The following is a 22,248-nucleotide window of genomic DNA, read 5'->3' as shown; positions in this document are numbered from 1 at the left end:
TTGTGTATTGTTTTCATTCATGCTAATAGTTTGTGTGTATATGTGGAAATGTCCACTAAATAAGGCATGCACAAATTAGGCCCTCTAAACACTTCTGTCCGTAAATTACACAAAGAACATGGAGTCGTTTTATCTACTATGCATGTATTCATGTCTTCATGTCTTGTTTATGCAAAACTGGATAGATCACACTTGTATTATATCTTTGATAGACACCCAAAGCCTTTGAGACTGATAATAAAGACATTTGCCTTTAAATGAATCACATACAAAAATGTTCTGTTTTTATCTTCTTTGAGTTGGAGTTTTGCAAAGGTTTTTGGACATAACATAAATATTTCATTTATTATTTTAATGTTCATAATAATCATTCTTAAAATAATGTAATTATGATGACACTATGTTATGTGACATAATGAAAGTTGAACATGATTAAGAAAGAGAGAAGTAAATATAAGAATCACTATCGAATCAGTAAATAATCCATAACTATTTTGTTAACATTTTACATACAATAACGTTCATTAGTTAACATTAGTTAACTACAGTAGTTAACATAAACTAATAATGAACTGCACTTATACAGCATTTATTAATCTTTGTTAATGTTAATTTCAACATTTAGCCTACTAATACATTATTAAAATCTTGTTAACATTAGTTAATACACTGTGAACTAACATAAACTATGAACAGCTGTAATTTTATTAACTAACGTTAACGAAGATTAGTAAATACAGTGACAAATGTATTGCTAGGGGTTAGTTCATGTTAGTTAATACATTAACTAATGTTTAACTAATGAACCTTATTGTAAAGTGTTACCACTATTTTTCCTTAATTCACCAATTAAACGGCTGGTGTTGAATTATTAAGGAGTTAGTGTATCTTAAAGAGGACATTCTGGACTTGTTTAGGTGAGTGGCTAATATGTTAATAAGTAGTAGTATTTGATAATTATAGGCTACTTATGTTCGTATCATGCCATAATAATGATGTAATAATCAATGAGTCAAATATATTTTCTACAAACAATTTGCGGAAGTAAACAAAGGTTGGTGCAAATAATAATAAAACTTCGCTCAGTGCTAGTGCTAGTGGTGCTAACTGTGCTAGTGGCGCATACTGTATTATAGGCTAATCGTTGCGCGAGACAAACAGGTTCCGCTCCGAAAATTACATTTACTTTTAAGAAATTAAGCAGGCGTCTAAAAACCCTTTTAAAATGTCAAAATACTTTTATGATATCCAACCCTCCTGAAAGTCATTGTATAATTCACACACTGACTGGATGCATTAGTCACTCAGAGCTCAAATCCCTCCCGCTGTTTTCAGCACCTTGGACAGTTCCTCAGCCTGCACAGGTGGCTCTTCGTGTTCCCGTTTGTTTGTATAGCAGACTTCAGTCCCTTTCTAGTGCCTCATAGCACTGTGGCCTATTGATTAGACGTAGAAGAATAGACTCTCAATAACCCCTTTCCAGTCCCAAATGTTAGCTTTCCCATGCATCAAATGATAACGCATCGGAGGCCAATAAAACAAGGTAATTTGAGAGTGAGAAAGTTCTTAGTCGCTTAAAATCAGATTTGAATGAGGTGCTGCGCTTCTATACTTCCACATTCACATAGTTTTGGCTGCATGTGTGTGTATACGCACAAGCTGTGGGCTGATTCGCTATTTAACCAAAAAGACTCGACAAGGTTAGGCCAGCCTGTTAATGGCTCTTCTGTCAGGGCGATTGTAAACAGATGGCACCTTTAATTTTAGCATTTAGCTATTTAAAAATATGCAAATGACTGGAAGTAGCCCAGGCGTGCATTTCACTCATATTTGCTTATTCGCGGAGGGTAACGTCAGGGGGAAAACTGAGGATTTCTTAAATGGGAAGTCAACAAAACAATACTTAGTGAGAAAATAAATAGCGTGCATCGCGAAGGGATTAGAAATGTAAACGAAGCCAAACTCGCTGCCGTTGTTGCCTGCCAAGAACAGCGGGGGTCCCGAAACTCGCCCTTGGCTCTCCTTTTCTCCAGCATGCAGCCCACCGGCATCCCCTGACTCCAAATATTACCAAACGCTATTTAGTCACTGCTTAAGCCTTGCATGTTGTAAAAGGATTATTAATTTTAGGGGATAGATAGATAGATAGATAGATAGATAGATAGATAGATAGATAGATAGATAGATAGATAGATTATTGTTATGTTTTGTTGTTTTACATATTCCCTGGCATAAATTCTATGTAACAATGGTAGCTTTGGTTACGGTGTTTGCGTTCGCTTTCTAATCCGATACACTAACACCACTGTAAACTATGTCCTATTGTTTACATGGAGAGAGGGAAGCAGGTAGACAGACCACGGGTGGCCTGATCCGGATTTATTCCAGTGATCACACATGCCTGTGGCTTTCAGAAACCGTGAAAACACAGCACTCTCTGACAAAATGCCGCACAATATGTAATGCTAATGTATTGGGAAATGTGGTTGAAATACCATTGGTTAACAATAACAATTTTAAAAATTGCTGCAATTTTAATTATTTAATTTTAATAGACGAATTCAAATATATAATGTCTTAGGAAATTCATGGGAACATACGCAACAGAATACCTAACCTGTACAAAATAAATATATAGGCTATATAAAAATAATAAAAGGTTTAAATTTAAACAATAGTATATTTAGAGTAATTTCCACTATGTTGAAAAGCTGCTAAAAGATTTGAAATGCAGTCTCTAATTCACCAGAATAAACTAGAGTGTAATGTTTGCATTTCCACAGCTAACAAAATGATTACCTGGGTAAATATTTAAAATCCCTTCGATTTGTGGCTACTTTGTCAAACTGCTGGGCGATCCGGTACTCGCTATTGATGCGAGCCAGTATCTTAATCCAGTGCATTTCCCTGTAAATAGCTTTATGCATGAGAAAAGAACGGGATCCCCCACCGCGCGCACAGATCACTCCTTCAGAATTAAGACGCAGTGATGGCTATTTGGATTTTCTACACTTATTTTCTTTAGACATCATGCAAAAGTCGTGCAAACTTAAATAGCAATGTCTACATAGCTATTTATCGACGTTTCCAACCATTTCTTTATTACCATTGCCACTAGATTTTCACTCTCAAATCCTGCATTTATTACACAGAAAAAAAAAAATGTCTTAAAATTAATCTCAAAAGTCTATAAAGAAATCGAACATTGTCTTCCAGTCCAAATGCGCTGTCCAGGATCCAGGTCTAGTGAGGCCAAAACGCAAGGAGTCTAACTAAATACACACGTGCACTTTTTTCTGATTTCAGCGGTATAGAGTCCAAGTTGCAAATTCGGTTGAAAAAGAAAAAAAGAAAAGAAAAAAAAAACAGCACGTCGATGAAATAATTAGCTTTACTACCATCAGCCTTTATAGACGTTTTACCAAACCTATAAGGTAGACCTTCGGAGGCAGTCTGAGAGTGCCAATATTTAAACCCGTTGCCATGGCAACTTGTCCGTGATTGGCCACCGCGGCGTAAGTACAAGAAAAAACGTCATCAAATCTGAATACGGATGCGAGAGGCTCCCGCGAACTGGAACAGAGTGATGTAAAAAGTGTCGGTGAGGTGAGTGGACACAAGCAGGTGGATCAAGAACCCAAAAACAAAAACAAAAGGAAAACTTGGAGAAGCCTTTTTGTTAACAAACACTCTGCAACGAATATATTTATGTATTTTTGATTCAGTGGATTTCTGGATGCCGACAGGTATGATGCATAACAATCACGTCGGGAGTGTTTACCTCTAGGCGTGGTGGTGGAGACTCTTTCTCAAGACGGAACATTTGCTCTGCTGTTGCCTCCCTCTCCAAGAAGCCAAGACGTTGCTCCGCACCGATTCGTGTGGCCCCAATCCGAGGCGCGGTGCCCGTTTGGGAAGGTCGGCTCTCGGTCCCCTCCAGGGCGGAATGATGGTGCACTGCGCGGGCTGCGAGAGGCCCATTCTGGATCGGTTCCTCTTAAATGTTCTCGACCGTGCATGGCACGCCAAGTGTGTCCAGTGCTGCGAGTGTAACTGCAACCTGACCGAAAAATGTTTCTCAAGGGATGGAAAGCTCTATTGCAAAATTGACTTTTTCAGGTAAGATCTGCAGCTGCTTGCATTTGGGCTGCCTCCCCTCGTCAAACTTCTGGACTAATCCTCATTTGAAGAATGTGTCATGTAGGATTTACCTACCCGTGTTTTCCTCTTATGTGGATGAGTCTCAATTTGTGGATTAACCTGCCTAAAATGTGTAATGTACTGTTAAACCTTTGATCCTCCGTCGTTCATTAATAGCTTTTGATTGATGAGCCATTCATTGCTTATTGTATTCACACGCTTTCGACGTGAGAATTCCTCTTGAAGACATTTGTGCACATCATGATTGTGGAGAAAAATAGCTATCTGTGCGCGATAAGACGTCATTATTTTGCGCATTATTATTATGCATTTGATGGAGCTTTCATTTGAATACTCATAAAACAAAACGTTTTATATATTTATCCAGAAATATAGGCTAAACGAAAATTCGAAATATATAATTTAAAAAAATATATATAGGAGGTATATGAGTCATTTAAATTCAAATACCCTCAAAATTGTAGTAAAAATAGCCATGGTTATTTAAATATTTTGTTAATAATCATGAAACGGTCTAATTAATATTAACGTAGCCTATTAATATATCATTCGCCTCGTTGACAAATTATAAACAGTTAACCAAACGTGAATTAAATCGTATAATAAAATAAACACTAAATTCTTAAAAGATTAGGAGTTTCAAAACACCTGTGTTGCATATACCTATAATGATGTTGTTTTCTCAGAACAGGCCGCTTGTTTATTTTTATTAGTCATTAATATCGCTAAATGAGTTCTGTCAGGTTTCTTCTAGTTTACATTTCCCTGAGCTATTTAATGTCATCCAGTGTTTAAGCTTTCATATGTGCCATTGTTATCCCAAACGGCCTTGACCATCACGTTCTATGGGGCCCATCCAGCTCGGCGCTTGAATGTGGAGCCATTAGTGGGGCGAAACAGTAATCACCCGTAATGCGTCCATTTGTTGTGTAAGTAGTGTTATGGCCTTTCACTGGGAGAGATGCATTTGAAAAGCGCGAGAGCGACTCGATACCATAACAAATGGGAGAAGATTTAGTGCATTAGTGTTAAAATAAACCCGAGGGGAGAAACAGAAGGGAGTAGTGCGCTCGACCGGCCTGTATACCTGGTCTTTCCCGTCTCGTTGTCATTGAAATATGAATTGAACAAACTGCACGTTCTCTAGGCTATATTATTTCTGCCTCCTTTTCGATGAAAACGGCGTAGGCGCAGATTAACAATTCAGAAAAGAACAAGCAACATGTAATTGGCGGATTATCTCTCATTTTATAGGCTGAATGAATAAATAAAAGAAAATCAGGTTATATATTTGTAGATGTGTAAATAAATACCCTGTTGTCTCGCTTTCATTTTAATAACAACACACTCATGCTAAGGAAATAATCTTTCCTAATATATACAATTTGGCTTTGTCATCTTGCCTAATCCCATAATATCACTTCATCTAAAGCTAAAGCGACTTTATTTTAAGCCTACTGCCAAATTCCTGTAGAAATATTCAGAGTTGATGGCATGGTTTATTAAAACGCTGAATAAAAATATAGATAATTCTATGCACAGCAGTGACTTGAAATTAAGCATAGTGAATAGTAATATTTTATATTATTATTTTATAACATAATTTTCAATTTACTATGCCATTTATAGCCGATACAATGAATGAAATAGTGCGTTATCTGTTATTTTAATCGCATATGACAGTTCAATTCACAAAACGCACATAGACAATATTACACATAATGCACAATTATACTTAAACAGTTTCTTGGATTGTCAAATAAGTTGCAGTAAGGTCATTAAAAAGCTCCCGGTGGAGTCTCAAAATAAATAAACAATTATTGGCACAGTGTGTAGTAGCTACTGGAGTACAAGATCATTAATGTCCATTACATAATCTTTTTGTGCTGATCATTAGGTTTAATATGCTACGGCAATTCTTTTCTTTTAAAATATTGTTTAGTTTTTTCCTTCTGTATGTCTCCTTGCAGACGTTTTGGTACGAAATGTGCGGGCTGCTTGCAGGGAATTTCGCCCAGCGACCTCGTGCGAAGAGCGCGCAGCAAGGTGTTCCATCTGAACTGTTTCACGTGCATGGTGTGCAACAAACAGCTGTCCACGGGCGAGGAGCTCTACGTCATCGACGAAAACAAATTTGTGTGTAAAGAGGACTACCTGAGCGCGAGCGCTATCAAAGAGGTCAATTTAAACTCAGGTGAGAGAGACGAATAGAGCTGCATATGTGTGTGTGTGTGTCTGAGAGAGAGAAAGAGAGAGAGAACATTTCCATCTCTCTGAAAGAGTCTGACTCAGTTGTTTGAATTATGACGTGTCGCTCTTTTTTTATATCCGGATCTGGTTATTCAAATTGCATTAAAATGGCAATTCATGTAAATGACTTGATTAATTTAAACAGTTTCAGTTTCAACTAATAATTTAGATATTTTTGTTGGGGTTAAAGTAAAAATGTCGAGGTGGTGTAAGAAAATTATCTGAAAGAAAAGTTTGGTTTAAGTAGCATTTTTTCTATTATTATTATTATTATTATTTCTTCTTAAAAAAAAAAAAAAAAAAATTCAGTTAAGCAGTTACTTAAAAAACAAACAAACAAAAAAAAACAACGATTAATAGTAGCTATCAATGTCAATATGGCATAACCATTATGGAGGAAGCCATTTTGTTGTCATGTGATGTGAAAACTGAGAGGACACCTTTAGACCCTAATAACTATGTCAAGGTCATTACAAATATGAATTTCAAGTTTTAAAAAGTTAAAAAATTAATTACCTATAGCCTATATGAAAATAGCGAACATGTGTCCAAGAACAATATTTACAAATATTTTACGTGATGGTTACACCACATGACATTATTCATTGTCTTTTTTTTTTTTTTTTTTTGTAAAATTGTAGACTTTATTTATTTGGCCCATTTCTTAAGGCGAAACTGTTGCATTCGTTTTCCATTAAAATTTAAATTTTTATTAACATTTAAATTTGTGTGTTTGTTTGTCGTCTAGTTAGTATATATTTTCTAACGTACTCTACGTATCTTTCTATTGTTTCTAAGATGTAAATGCACATTAACAGAGCCCGTGTGCTGTATTCAAATGTAAAATCCATTGAAAGAAAACGAGCAGCCCAATTCAGAGGTGTGTTAGTTCACTATTTACTCGCGTCCCCATGACTGTGATGCTCACGAGTGTTCAGAATCACGGACAGGCTGTTTGTTTCCCAACACACAGATGACATTATTATCGCCTCCACTTGTGGGTCAGTGCTAGTCCAATTAATTTAACAGCGACTGAGTGCTTCGTCCAGTCGATTTAAAAGGGACGTACAACACTCAGATTCATTAATGCAGCAAATGGTCTTTTGAAATTGGTGGCGTGCTATTTTTACACTAATCCTTATTTTGAATGACTTAATGCATATTTGTAAGATATAAATACATCAATCCAAGGCCACTACAAGGATAATAAATCTGACCGGTTATTATGTTGCAAATATCGTGTTATATTTGGGCAAAATTATGTTGGCGTTTACTTTTTTAGAATAGCTTATTTTAGATTTTTTGAAACAAAAGGTAAATAAAAGTAGAAATCGAGCAGGCCTAGTTAATATGATTTCAGTCCATGTCCGCAAAAAATGATTCAGTCAATCCATTTTTTTTTTCCATTGCAAGTTGAGGACTGTTTTGGTTTGTTATTGTCCACCTATGGAGAAGTGTCCATAACTCATTCTCCTCAGTCCATGCGTTCTTGTCAGATAAACGTCTGTAGTCGTATATCCCCGTTCCTCAGACAATGACAAGCCGTTATCAAGCACAGCAGCCTGTCCCAAGAGACCACCAGACTTAATTCCTCCGATATTTTGCAGAAGTGATTCACGTGTAGACCTCTGCTTGTTTTCTTTGTTTCATTTCTTTTTTCTGAAGGCCTCAATATTTGATGGTCTTGCGTGAAGCGCACATTCAGTTTTAACGTAACATTAACCAAACATTTATATAGGTTATATAACCTATATATAGGCCTAATACACATTAATAATAAACTAAAAACTTTATACATAAATCAAATTAAGGCCATTTTGCGTAATCTCTCTGTGTCCAGAAAGTAGGCCTAGGCCTACAACCCCGCATGTCTGGACAGCCATGATATTTGTAGTTTTTTTTAATGTGTTAAATTGACGTTCTATATCAAATAAAACAAAATAACATGCTGATTCAGATGTTCACAAATCACATTATAAGAACGATGTAATATTCCTACTTTCATATTAGGCTATTATTTACAACTTCTATTGTTATCTCAAGAGGATAGTGAGCGTATATTATAGTGATCATTGGGGTAAAAAAATCGCAATGAGTCTAATATGTCCCTCATTGGTCCTTTAACATACTTAAGTGTCATCGTGTACGGACCGGAGTTTATCGCCTGATCTTCCGGATCCGATCCAGGACGACACGAAGGAGACGGACAATTCCACATCTTCAGATAAGGACACTAACAACAACGAGAACGAGGAGCAAAACTCGTGCACAAAGCGACGGGGCCCGCGCACCACCATCAAGGCCAAACAGCTCGAGACTCTGAAAGCCGCGTTCGTGGCTACGCCGAAGCCCACGCGACACATCCGCGAGCAGCTCGCGCAGGAGACAGGCCTCAACATGCGAGTCATACAGGTAAGAATACACTTGGATTTATTTATTTAGGACATTTCACGATATGGGGACCCTATACATTCTGAAAAGTAAGTTTATAAGTACATTTCTTTAAGATTTTAAACATTCTATCACTAGTATGTATGTGTCACCTCGAGCTAAATTAAAATAACAACATGTGTTAGGTTAGGAAATGGCAGTTGTTCTCAATCCAGTTTCTCGCACCCCATCGGGATTGAGAACTACTGGGATATGGTTAGGATATGGCTGTGCTTTAAATAAAAAAATAAAAAAATAAATAATAACAGTATTTAGCCATACTGACCTAGAGCTCAAGGTCATGACACTATAAGAACATTTATACAAAATAAAAATAATAATGCTGATATTTCTACAAAGTTTTCAGTAATCAGTAATACTGTACAAAGTCATGGTTTGACAATTTTAAAGGTCATATCTCACTGACAAACCATACAAAATATATAATAAATTGAAACAACATTTCAGGACACTTTAAAGTGAGGACACTTTAAACTTCTCCTGGAAGTGCAGGATGATGATTGCATGTCTGAGTTTATTTTATACAATTGTACACTTATTAATAGTATAACAGTTAATAATTTATATTGTACACCTATTAATAGTATAACAGTAAATAAGATCTATATGTTAATAATTGGTTTGTCATATTTGTAGTGTAGGCTTAAAATATGACAAAAATACAATTATAGGCCAGAATTTTCACAGTTGTAAAACAGTTAATTAAAATCGTTAATGGATTTATATCAGGTAGTAGGCCGTGATCAAAAAAAGCAAGATAATGTCAGCTACCTGATAGGCTTGTTAGTTCCTGCTGAGAAAAAAAAAAAAAAAAAAAAGACTGAAACAAAAGCTCTTCTGACAGCAATTACAGCAAACCATTCTTACTAAATTTAAGAACTTTGTTTATAAATGTATGAGGTGAAATTTAATTGGAGAGGTGTTGTTTGACAAACACAGCTATGCTAAAGTCCAAGTAAAGATCAACACCATTAGTGCGAAAGAGTTTTCCATAATTTTTCAGTGAAACATGTCAAAAGTATTTAGTCCTGAAACATATTTAGATATATTCTAAAAATATCGATTACAATTTAGGAGATCTGTGGAAAGGATGACGTGATGATTATAAATTTAAAGAAAATACAGAGCATGGATTTATTAACAATAAGGAAAAGAGCACATTGCCAGGTCCATATAAAAATACCTGCACCTTTGTTTGATTACCACCGGTTTAGTACAGTGAAAGGAACTTGATTCTTGATCTCTGATGACTAAAGTTATCCACTCAAGCACACAGCTCATCTTCATGTGTCACTGTCATCATCAAGAAATCGCAACCCTCTCTGAATCCCAGCAAGGCTCAGTGCTTTGTTTCAGAGCCAAAATGGAGACGGCCTTTGCCACACGTCCCTGTTCATTTGTTATGTGTTAAATGTGGATTGCGCTCTGCGCAGGGAGCCCTCCGGAGCCATGCCGGTTCAGCAGCATGTGTGTGTAATCCCTAAGCAACGCTCACTCAGGAGGAGGCAAAACATTTCCATAAAAATGTACCAAACAGTTAGCCGATTGTTCTCAATAAGCAGGTGTTGCCTTTGCTGAGCATGGAGAGGAATGCTTAAGTGGTTTTAGGTAGAGAACATGTTTTGTCTCTCTAACACACTCTCAATATAGTCTCTCTACCTTTTTCTCTTTCGTACATGGCAGGATTGTGCCTCCAGAGCAGACTAACTGTTGTTAGCATATATTATGCAGTGGCAATGCAGATTCAGGCATGAATGTGTTACATTGAACCATCATGCATAACAATGTCACCTTATGCCAGACATTTTCATATCATTCTCTACTCTTTGTTCCTGAGCAAGCAGTTTATATGACAACAGTGTGAAAAACGGCCCTCATGGTGTTTGTTGAAGCATATGGTTGTGATTCTTTAGACTAAAAGGTAATATTTGAGTTCCACCAGCACAGTGGTACATCAGATTGCTTTGGTTTTACTAAAAGATTGAAACAATGTTCGACAGTGATGAGTCTGATATTGTATCTGTCACACACTGTTATATCAAGTCTATTTGTAATGAGCTGGCGGCACCGTGATCAAACGATAGTTGTCAGCACCGCAGCGTCTCAGAAATGATGTGCGAGCGTGCACAATGATGAGGGGCCGGTGAAATCATCACAGCATATTAATTTTCACAGGAATATAAATCTTGGGAATCTATTGCATTGCAGTTCAGTAGCATTTTAGGTCTGACAAAACTTATTTAACAAGTTGGGCCGGATCAATTATCATGTGTTGGTTGGTTCTTTCATTAATAGGTTGAGCTATAGGCTAAAACATGAAAACTAGAGAATATTTGTCTATGCGTGCCCGTTCTGCTGATATCTTTGAAATCATCATGGTCATAATACAGAAGCTAACTTCTTCATTCATCCTCTTTGGTATTCGGTTCATTTGGTCACATTATTATTTATATATTGACTTTTCAAAGCTTAGCAAATGTTACTGGTCAATGTTAATCCAAAATATTTTCACAGTGTTCATTTAAATCATTAAGTTGTTTATGTGTTTCTTCAAGCAGATGTGTTGCTAATGCCATTAAATCAAAAGGATTGTTGCTAGTACATAACTGTCTTTTAGTCTCTGTATGTAGAGTCTTGTTTTCCTTCTGCAATGGCTGGAAAAAATATAACCGTTAAAGGTACAGTTCACTCAAAATGGAAATATCTGTAGTACCACATTCATTCTTCTGCAGATGACAAAAGAAATTGTTCAAAAAATGTATTTGTCTAAACAACAAAAGTCAAATTGTTTAGTTGTTTGGACCCCATTGACTTTCATTGTATGGACAAATCTGTATGGAATATCTTTCTTTATGTTTCACAGAACAAAGAAAGTCCAACATAAGACAAGTCATGATGAATGTAAACATCCAGTTTAGTTGTTGTACATGGTATGATAACTCACAATGCTCCATCAAGTCACCTGGACAAATTTTTTTCTTAAATGTTAACCATTTTCTAAGTGGATAATCAGAGGAATGTGCAATGTACAATTATGTGAGGAAGATCACGTACCTCTGTGAGGTAATTACGCATTTTATAATTGTGGCTTTGCCTTGTAGGTGTGGTTTCAAAATCGGCGGTCTAAAGAACGTAGGATGAAGCAGCTCAGCGCTCTCGGTGCTCGACGACACGCTTTCTTCAGAGGACCTCGAAGAATGAGGCCACTTGGAGGAAGACTAGAGGACCCTGACATAATGGGCCCAGGAGGATACAGTTACTATGGAGGTACATAAACAAAGAATGTTCTGTCAAAACACATTTACACACAATAACATGTTCTGTCCCTCAAACATGTTCGCTGTAACTTCAGGGCTTTTCTCTTGCCTTGAAAGCACAAAGACTCTTACACGCAGTTTCTCTACCAAGACGCTTCAGAATCATCCATTATTCCTTAGAGCTTTAACACAGAATCCAGCAGCCATGTTTTCTTGTTGTTGTTGTTGTTGTTGTTGTAGTCTCAAACATCAGAGCAAAATATAAAAAAAAAAAGATTACTATAACACAGGATTGCACTGGTGTTCATTGAAAGTTGTGCATTGGGTCCCAGTCGTGCATTCAGAGAAATCTGATTAAAAGGATCCTGAAAACCATCAATTGTGTGCGTTACCTGTTGTGCGACATTCCAGCTTGGTCTTTTTGATCGGATTTGCACATGCACACTCACATAACCGGTATCTGATACCGATGCTAACTGGTATTTGGCAAAGAGACATGGCTGTGTTTTCGACAAAGCCATACAATCAGAATAAGGTCACCAACCATTCTAGAATTAATTGGAAAATTGCACATTTCAAATCCCTAAAAAAAAAAGCATACATTTCCAAAGCAAAAGCTTTCCGAACATGGGAACGGATAGACATACAGATCTCTGGAGGTCTGGCATTGATGATTCGACTATCTATCACTCAGCGAGCAAGTGGCGTTTCTTTATAGTAAAACGTCTTTTGATGATTGATTAGCACATTAAAGTATCACAACTGCAGGAAAAAAATAATGGAATTGGGGAGGAATGTTAATGACTTTCTGTAGCACTAATTATATAGGCCAATCGCAAAGGTATGACTGAGCGAGAGGATGGATATGCAAGGAAAGATGAAGAAACATGCCTCTCCTACGATTTCCACGTTTATTTACATCTTCTTTCCTCATTGGAGTATTTTCATTCATTAAAGCATCGTCTTTGTTACATGCTCTTAATTAATCTTTTGGTCATAGCCAAACTATTCTGACATCCTCTCAGAAAATGAGAAAAACAGATGAAATTAAGTATCAAATAACAGTATTACTTCTTCAATCTAATTCTTCAAAGTTAATTAAATGTCAAGTCATGTACTCATCAACAGCTATCTTTTTTATATAATATCAGAAGCAGTTACTGAATGATCTTTTTTTTTTTTCTCTCCACAGAATACCAAGGTGATTACTACGGCCCAGTGGTCAACTACGATTTCTTCCCTCACGGACCCCCTTCCTCACAGGCACAGTCTCCCGCCGAGTCCCCTTACCTCCTAGGCTCGGGTTCAGCAGCCCTGGAGGGCGGCCCGGTCTCTGCTCACCACCCCTCAGACGACCAAAGGTTCACGGACATGATCTCCCACGCAGACACCCCCAGTCCTGAGCCAGGCATGACCGGACCTCTCCATCCCAATCCACAGGGGGAGGGTGGCTTTGCAGGGGGTCCGAGTCCACCCTTCCCCCTGGCCAACAACACCAGTTACAGCGGCCCCATGTCCCATCCTGGTCAAGAGATGGGGGAGAACACTGTTTGGTAGAACAGAGAGGTGGTCTGGGATAAGACTCTGAACTATGGACACAGAGGGGATTCCACTCTAACCGATCTACCCAGAATGATCACCTTAGTGCTCTAGGTTTCTGAGGGAGGGCTTATTGGCTGGTCATGGACCAGAGCAAACCAATATTTGGACCATAAACCTGAGAGGCGGAAAGACATCAAGCGCAAATGAGCACCCTCTCGCAGTTTAGTTTCTACTGTCCAAGGATATGTATTGTCAGTGGTCATCTTGACCAATCACATTGGTTTGATTCCGTTGTTATGGTTTCCTGAGTTCTATTACGACAATACCAGATGTTCGTCCAAGGGGTTTTCTACTACTTTGACTTACAGATTAGCAAAAGTTGTCAAACTGCATTTGATGGTCAGAAGTAAGCTAGTACTTAAAGGTAAATCCATTTTCATCCTCACTTTGGCTTTAGTTTCTTCCTTTTCCGAGATACTGAGGCTCAATTTGTTCAAATGTTTTCTTTTCTGTCTTAAAACTGGTCTATTTGTAACATATTTGGTTCATTCATTAACCGATGAATTGGTTCATTAAACATTTTGATGAACACTCAGTATACCTGTGTTCTGATGAATCTATGGCTGTCAAAACACGCTTTGCACTAATCGCATATCTAATTTTGATACGTAATTGGACATTCAGGTTCACTGAATCAAATAATACAACACATGCTACACTCTAAAAATGCTGGGTTAAAGGTGCAATGTTAGAATTTTGCAGTAAAATATCCAAAAACCACTAGGCCGGTGTTATATATTTTGTTCACTTGAGTACTTACAACATCCCAAATGTTTGCAACTATTTGTAAATCGTGAGAAAATTGCAATTTTAACCAAGGCTCCGGGACGTGTGAGGAGTCGCCTGTCAATTGCGTCATACCCGCGTTACCCTCGGTTTTCGGTTTTATTTTGTAGAAACCATGAAAACACCAAAGACGCTTTAATATATTACATGTTTTAACAAACAAGGGAACAATGGTTGATATATTTATAGACAGAAAACTAAATATATTTTGCGAGTACCATGCTTTACCATGCCTCAGAGAAAAACACTATTTTGTGAAGTAGCTAACATAGCATAATCAGATGCAGCTTTATTTTTAGTAACAGTAATACAACATTTTCTCCATCATACAATACGTTTTAAAATTAATTGCATGCCATTTATCAGCACAAGCCATCCAGCATTTATTAATGATATTCTAAAATCGATCTAGCTTACTGCAGTGTGTAACAGTGTCTCACAGCAGCCGCCGAGCGAACGCACAGAGTAACGTTATAACATTTTCAACACACTCAAATGTATCTAATATGATAAACAGAGCTGTGTTACCTCATACTCATGACTGGAAAAGCGGAAGCGGCGCCGGCGTCTGTGGCATAATAAAAGTTCTGCTGCTCGCGACGTGTGTTGCGCAATCGCTCCAGCAGACTCATTCAGCTCCCACAACACTCGGTCCTGCTCTGCTTCATACTACAGTAACATTAACAATCTCATCCATGAACATGATTTCTACCCGAGTCATATCCCGATTATTTTCCACCGGCCATTGAGGTGAAGACCACATGTCCCAAGATTCCACGCTCAAACTTGGCGTCATCAAGCCTTTGTTTTGAATAGGCCTCTAGCGGACAGAAAATATTACATATTGCACCTTTAAAAACAACCCAAGGTGGGTTGAAAATGGACAAACCCAGCGACTGGGTTAAATGTTTGCCCAACCTGCTGGGTAGTTTTATTTAACTCAACTATTGTTTAAAAATTACTGTATTGCTTGCTTAAAAGGAACTCAAAGTATGTTGTAAATGAACATTTATTAGTAAGTTTAATGAATAACAATTAAACGATAAACATTTATTAAATTGCTTATTATTAAATGTTCACTTTTTAAATATTTTTGTTGCCACTAGTAATTATGTGTCTGATTTTTAATTTCCAACATATTTTGGGTTCATTTTAACCCAGCCATATAGTAATTTTTAAACAATAGTTGGGTTAAATAAAACTACCCAGCAGGTTGGGCAAACATTTAACCCAACCGCTGGGTTAAAACAACCCAATTTAACCCAGCATTTTTTTAGAGTGTTTTTTTTAGTTGATATGGAGCTGTTACAGAACCCAAAGGTCACTATTTTTACCCCAACAACTGAACTTCTATAACCAAAAAGTTGATGTTAAGTCACTGTAAATCTATGTTAAAGTCTAAAGGGTTAAAATGACCCTCATACAGCAAAGAATGGTTAACTAAACATTAGATTGACTATGAAATGTAAATGATTTAGGGTTTGAAACAGTCAGCACTGAGAACCTCTTGAAGCTGATGTACAAATGCACTGTTGGTTGTTTCAGTAAGTAGTTTTTCAGTAATAGTTTTTGAGACATTTCAATTCAAATTTTGAAATTAACTTACGTTCCATGACATCACCATTAGTTTTTGTGACATCGCACAACAGGAAGTCACGACTACAAAAAGAGGACAAAATCAGTAACAACTATGGATATTTTGTCTTATCTCTATTTTTAAGTCTTCATACTTAAAAACAAACATATGCACCTGCGATACATGGAGACATCTGCCTTACCCAAAACGCTCCCCCATCCCCCGTCTTCTGGATAGAGGCCTTTGCCCACACAGTGATCTGTCATTGAGAAGCTCTCAGAAATGCCTGACGAGCCTGTGCGTTGTTCAACTTCATTTAACCTTCGCTTTAGTACCTTCCTTTGAAAAAAAAAAAAAAATGTTTTAATGGAAATGATTTTCAAAAGAACATTGAAGCCATAATGAAGAATCTCCTTTAACAGCTGAGGTCTCTTTTCTCAATGGGGGGAAAACAAAAGAACGGGACAAGCAACATCTGTGACTTACCACTGCACCATGAGCAGCCTCCAGACTGAAAGCAGGCGCCATCTGATGGGCTAGTGAAGAAAAACAATTGTCTAGACAAATGTCACCTGGAAATAGGGGGCATAATAATTTTGTAGGAATTCAATTACCTAGTTTTGACACTAGAGAGAAATGTAGAAACAGGCACTACAGTATTTAGGCTTAAAGGATTCAATGTACTCAAAGAGGGGTATAATTTCTTATATAAGTCCCCCTGTAGTCAATTTTATCCCTTAAAACTCATATTTGATCACCAAAATGACTTCATATCTTAAAATAGCTTTAATGTAACTACACCCTTGACTCATTTAGTATACGTATTTCTATGAATATGCAAATTAGCCCCGCCTCTACTTCCTCAAACCAGTTCAGAGATCCACTCGTTGATGATCGCACATGATTTCGTTTGTGACGTGATTTCAAACCGTGTTTTTGAGACTGTTGTTTGTTCACTGCCGTTTTAAAGAGAAAATACTCAGCAATGGTGTGTTGACTTATGAATTTGCGCACATGGTTTGTCTTAAAGCATATTAAAAACACCACATAGACATATAAACAACATTAAAAACTTGATTTTCACCACAGGGGGACTTTAAGACTTACCATTGCTTGTATAAAACAAGAATACAATATAGTTTTCATATAAGTAGTAATAGAATATGCAGATTATTTCACCATTATTTATAAATCAAATAAGTAGTTATGGTTAGGGGTAATTGAAGATGAGCTTTTTTTACTTTTAATAAAATTAATTTAAAAAAAAATATTTGTTTAATCTGTGCATTTGTATAACCACAAAGAAAGACTATAAATGTTGTTAACCTCAGAAAAAAAAAAAAATTCTTATTTCAATGTTAAAAGTAATTGAGTACTACAAAGTCTTTCAGAGCAGCATTCAACAAATTAAACAAAACAACAAAAACTAAAAAAAAAAAAATCTTAGAGCCAACAAAAAACAAATCACCAAAGTTGTCACTAAACAAACCACCAAAGAACCAAACAAAACAAACACTACAACACTAAACAAAAAGTGATAAACCAACCACCAAAGAACCAAACAAAAACACTACAACACTAAACAAAAAGTGATAAACCAACCACCAAAGAACCAAACAAAACAAAAACACTAAAACACTAAACAAAGTCATGAACAAACCACCAAAGAACCAAACAAAACAAAAACACTACAACACTAAACAAAGTCATAAACAAACCACCAAACAAAACAAAACAACAAACTAAAACAATCTTACAGCCAACCAAACAAAACAAAACCACCACAACAACATCTTAGCTGTTGAGACTAGGACCAGCATCAGGTGGGGGGACGACCTGGAATTTTGTTGATGGCCCTGAATGAGACTCACAAAGATTGTATCTGGATAAACATTTTTCTTATAAATCTGCCGCATAAATTCTTAGCGTGCTTTATAGGTATAAAACATCATTTCTAATATAAATTAATAATCACATTTAAATTTTGAATGGATTTATAGAAATGACTAGAAGTCGACAAATATGTAGGAGTTGACGGCCATCGCATTCTAACATGCATTTCACATGTATTTGCTTTCATGCCCAACATGTTTTCAAGGTTATGACTCTTATTACTCATGCATTTAGAGACTTGCAGGTCCCCCCTCCTTTCCCATTCCTTGTCTCAGTGGGCTCAGGTGGGCCTGCAGAGGACCACGCAGGCCCCAATTTTCCCCCTGACTGGTTTTAACATAAGGGGTAATGTGAGAGGAGCAGGCACGGGCTCTTCCAACCCGTTTCCTCCCCCAGAGGGAGACTCTGAGCCGGGCTACATCCCGCATGCAGCCCCTCCTGCCGTGGAGAACGTGGTCTTCAGTACCACCATACCATTACTGCCTGCCATATCCCTCTATTATTTACTTCTCCTCCTTCTCTGTTTGCTCCCTGGAGTCTGCAAGCACCATCCCTCGTTCTGCGAGGTAGAATAGAGGTCTTTATCTCAGGGAGGTGAGGAAGAGAAGGCGAGGAGCTTGGGGACTGAAAATGTGTCTGTATACACACTTATGGACCGGAGCCATGCTTGGACCAAGAGCTTCACGGGCACACTTGTATATCTCAAAAAAATCTTTACAGTTTTATTACCCAAATATATCTGTTGTCTTGGTCCTACACACACACACACACACACACACACACACACAGACAGAGCAAAGTCCATTATCACACAAGCCTTTTTGTAATGGATTTCCCTGTTTTGCTTCAGTGAGAGGGAAGAGGAGGTGGTGGAGGGAAGAGAAGCCTTCTGTTGTTGTTATAAATCACCTGCTCGTTCTCTCACACCTCTCTCCCTCCCGTTCTCCGTCCCATGCTATCCCACAATGCCCCCCTCCACCGGGCACACAATCATCCCCACAGCACAGGAACACCCTAGAAAGTCTTTTTTACTGCACAGCCTCTCAGCATCCCTCCTTACTTTGGTTTGCTTACTCTATCTCTCTTCAGCCTTCCTCCACACGTTTCATTATCTTTAAAGATAAGTTATATTGGCACATTTTCTTTTTGACTCTTTTCGTTTCTTTTCTGACTCTTCGAAGGTCAAACATTCAAGCATAATCATACAGTTTTATATGAGAAAACTTGAAGGAAACTAAACAATTAAAAAGTTGTTTTTGCTTCAAGCAAATGTGTGTCAATCAACTATTGATTGTGGATTTTCTTTTTTAGAAGGAAAATTACATTACAGGGTTTTTTTTCTTGTGTATTTTTAGTTCAGCTCAAAATACAATTCCCATTTGCACATTATCAACCTATTCGGTAGAACTGTTTTAAGGGTTATGTTTTTTTTTCTTCTATTCTGTGCATACAGTACATGCAATAGTGATATAAAATGCTATAAGTGTTTTATAAAAGCAATAAGGTACAAGACTTACATTGAAAAGACTGAACTGTTGTGAACACGGAACAAGACGCAACTGACAAATGCTTTGACTAGCGCTGTCAGTCACGGGAAAATCCCTTAACTGTTAAAAGGACAAGATAATACATCGGACATTTAAACAGATTTTTTATTATGAACATAGGACTGACCTGAAGGAAAATGCTAAATATGAATGCAGGTAATAAACTCGCTCACTCGATCTCTTTCTCACAATACTCTTCTACATAATACAGTAAGCTTCAATGAACAATATCAATTGAGAACAAACAGTTTACGTTGCTAAGAGTGGTTGCTGAGGATGTTGTGTAGTGATACACAGAACCATTTGGTGAAGCGGTCATAGCTGTGTTTTATCGTGAATAAAACACAGCTATTGACCAATCAGAATCAAGGACAGGAACTAACCGTTTTATAAATGGTTTTAAATGGCAAAAGTGTTTTAAATGGCTGATTATTTTTACTGTATATAACTTTGACTGAAAATAAACAACAAAATTTTAATAAAAAAAATTAAAAATATGTTTAATAAATTATATTTCTAATTTTCAAAATATTTGTAAATATTTTAATACATTAAAATATTAAAAAAATAATTTATTATGATTTAAATCTAACAAATGATAAATTAAATTTTTTCTATTTTTTTGTATTTAATGTTTTTCTAGAAAATTATTCAAAACTACAATTTATTTTTGAGATTTTAATGCATATAGCACATACAATAACAAAATTAAAGTATTTTAGCTGTATACAACTTTAATGATGACTGAAAATAAATTAATTTTAGTAAAATTTTATAAAAATAGTTTAATAAACTATTTCTAATTTTCAGAACATTTGTAAATATTTTAATACATTAAAATAATATAAAACATACTTTATATTAATTAAATTATTTAATACATTTTCCTAGAAAATAACTACAATAACTTACATTTTTTAATGTATATAGTACATGTAATTGCAATATTACATGGTTTAATGTGGTTAGTAACATTTGATCAATTCTAGCTGTATATCTTTAATGAAGACAAATAAATTACAATAAATAATTTAATAAAAATAAACTATAATAAATTTTATTTTAAAACATTTTATTCATAAATTTCAAAATATTTGTAAATATTTTAATACATTAAAATAATATTAAAAAATTATTTAAATCTAACAAATGTACAAATGTACATTTTTCTATTTTTTTTTTCTATTTTTCTTTCTCCAGAGGTTTTACACTTTTAACAAATTCTAATTTTCCCACAGCAGCCCAAATTCTCCTCTCAAGCGCAGCCCGACCATCCAGAATCCTCTGTAACCTCTCACCTCCACCTGCTCAAACCTCCTGCGTTGTCACCTCTCCTATCACCTCTTGCAATCGGCCTCCCCTCTCCTCTCCTGCACACTTCCTCATGCGCCCAGCCTCTCCTCGCTGTAGCCTGGGGCTGGGAAATCCTATTAGCCTTTACCATGGGAGAGAGCAGGAGACACATCATTAATTACACACACAAACCCACTCCTGACAGTGCCAAGCTTAATCAGCCAGGACCATAAAACACTCACTCACTCACACACACACACACACACACACACACACACACACACACACAGAAGCTAGTGCGTCCACACCACAAACATACATGCAGGTACACACACACACACTTGCAGAGATATAAACCCTATAAAATTCAAAAGGTGTGAAATATGCATAAAAAGGTGGACATCTTTGTGTTTGGTTTCCATCTATTTCTCTAAAAACCTATCAAAATATCCCTTAACCAATTCTCTTTTAAGATTAGCAATGTTACACGCATATAGTAAATGAAAAACCAATATTCAAAAGATGTGGAAATTGTCTAAAATTTGCTAAAATAGATAAAAGCAGGAAGAACAAGGTAAGGAAGGCAGAGGAAGCCAGCTGGGCGGCTTTTGTTAGAAAACACAAAAGAGGCGGCACATGCACTCTGACACACCTTGCTTAGCAAATGATTGGCACCGAAATATCATTCAATCCACCCTACAGCTGTACAGAATCTCTCTGCCTCATCCATATGTGTATGTTCACACAGATCAGAACACAGAGTATTAATATTTAAGCACTCACGAGAAAGAAACTGAAGAGGACAAGGAATATACAAGAAAGGTATTTATTTACTACAAGGAAAATCACAGGTTGAGAAAACTACTTCAGAAAAATATTGCTCAAACACCTAAAACAAGTAAATAAAGTATAAAGCACTAATAATTGTAATCATTTGATTTCCTCTTAACAAAAAGCATGACCTTTGACCCCTTTAAGCTGAGAGGAAATTCACATAAATTCACGGAATGATTCACATAAAATGGTGATTTCTAGTGTTCTTTTCCATATTTTCAGCTGACAAAAAAATGCAAGCAACTGTCCTATTACAGTGACATAACGGTGAAGACAAACAAGTCTTGAAAGAATGTTTACAGCCTCCCGCAATGGCTTTTGTTTATCATCCAACTGCGCCCTCGTGTGGTCACCCATATTAACCATGGAGTGTTAAACTCAAAAATTGAAACGGTGTTCGCTTCTTTCACAGCTTAAACAATGTATGAATGAGATAATATATATATGAGGGATTTAATAACACGTGGGGTTATATTTTTAGAAAAAAATTGAAGGGTGCGCAGAATGAAAAAAAAAGTAAATTACTTCAGTACGAGTAAAATTCTAACGACGTCGACACAAATTTTGACAATATTACATTATTTAAAGCCAATTATAA

General features: G+C 36.6%; 1 protein-coding gene across 1 annotated transcript; it reads left to right on the top strand.

Annotated features, from left to right (window-relative positions):
* The first annotated feature begins 2,786 nt into the window (after positions 1-2,786).
* On the top strand, positions 2,787-14,259 carry lhx5 (LIM homeobox 5). The gene is made up of 5 exons (XM_051878848.1): positions 2,787-4,119; positions 6,132-6,355; positions 8,546-8,823; positions 11,964-12,129; positions 13,312-14,259. The coding sequence occupies exons 1-5, from the start codon at positions 3,947-3,949 to the stop codon at positions 13,674-13,676; spliced, it is 1,206 nt and encodes a 401-aa protein (XP_051734808.1). The 5' UTR covers positions 2,787-3,946; the 3' UTR covers positions 13,677-14,259.
* The last annotated feature ends 7,989 nt before the right edge of the window (positions 14,260-22,248 follow it).

The sequence above is a fragment of the Ctenopharyngodon idella genome, chromosome 21 (genome assembly GCF_019924925.1).
Source record: "Ctenopharyngodon idella isolate HZGC_01 chromosome 21, HZGC01, whole genome shotgun sequence".
Classification (NCBI taxonomy): domain Eukaryota; kingdom Metazoa; phylum Chordata; class Actinopteri; order Cypriniformes; family Xenocyprididae; genus Ctenopharyngodon; species Ctenopharyngodon idella.
The sequence above is the reverse complement of the archived record's forward strand: the minus strand, read 5'-3'. Positions and strand labels throughout refer to the sequence as shown.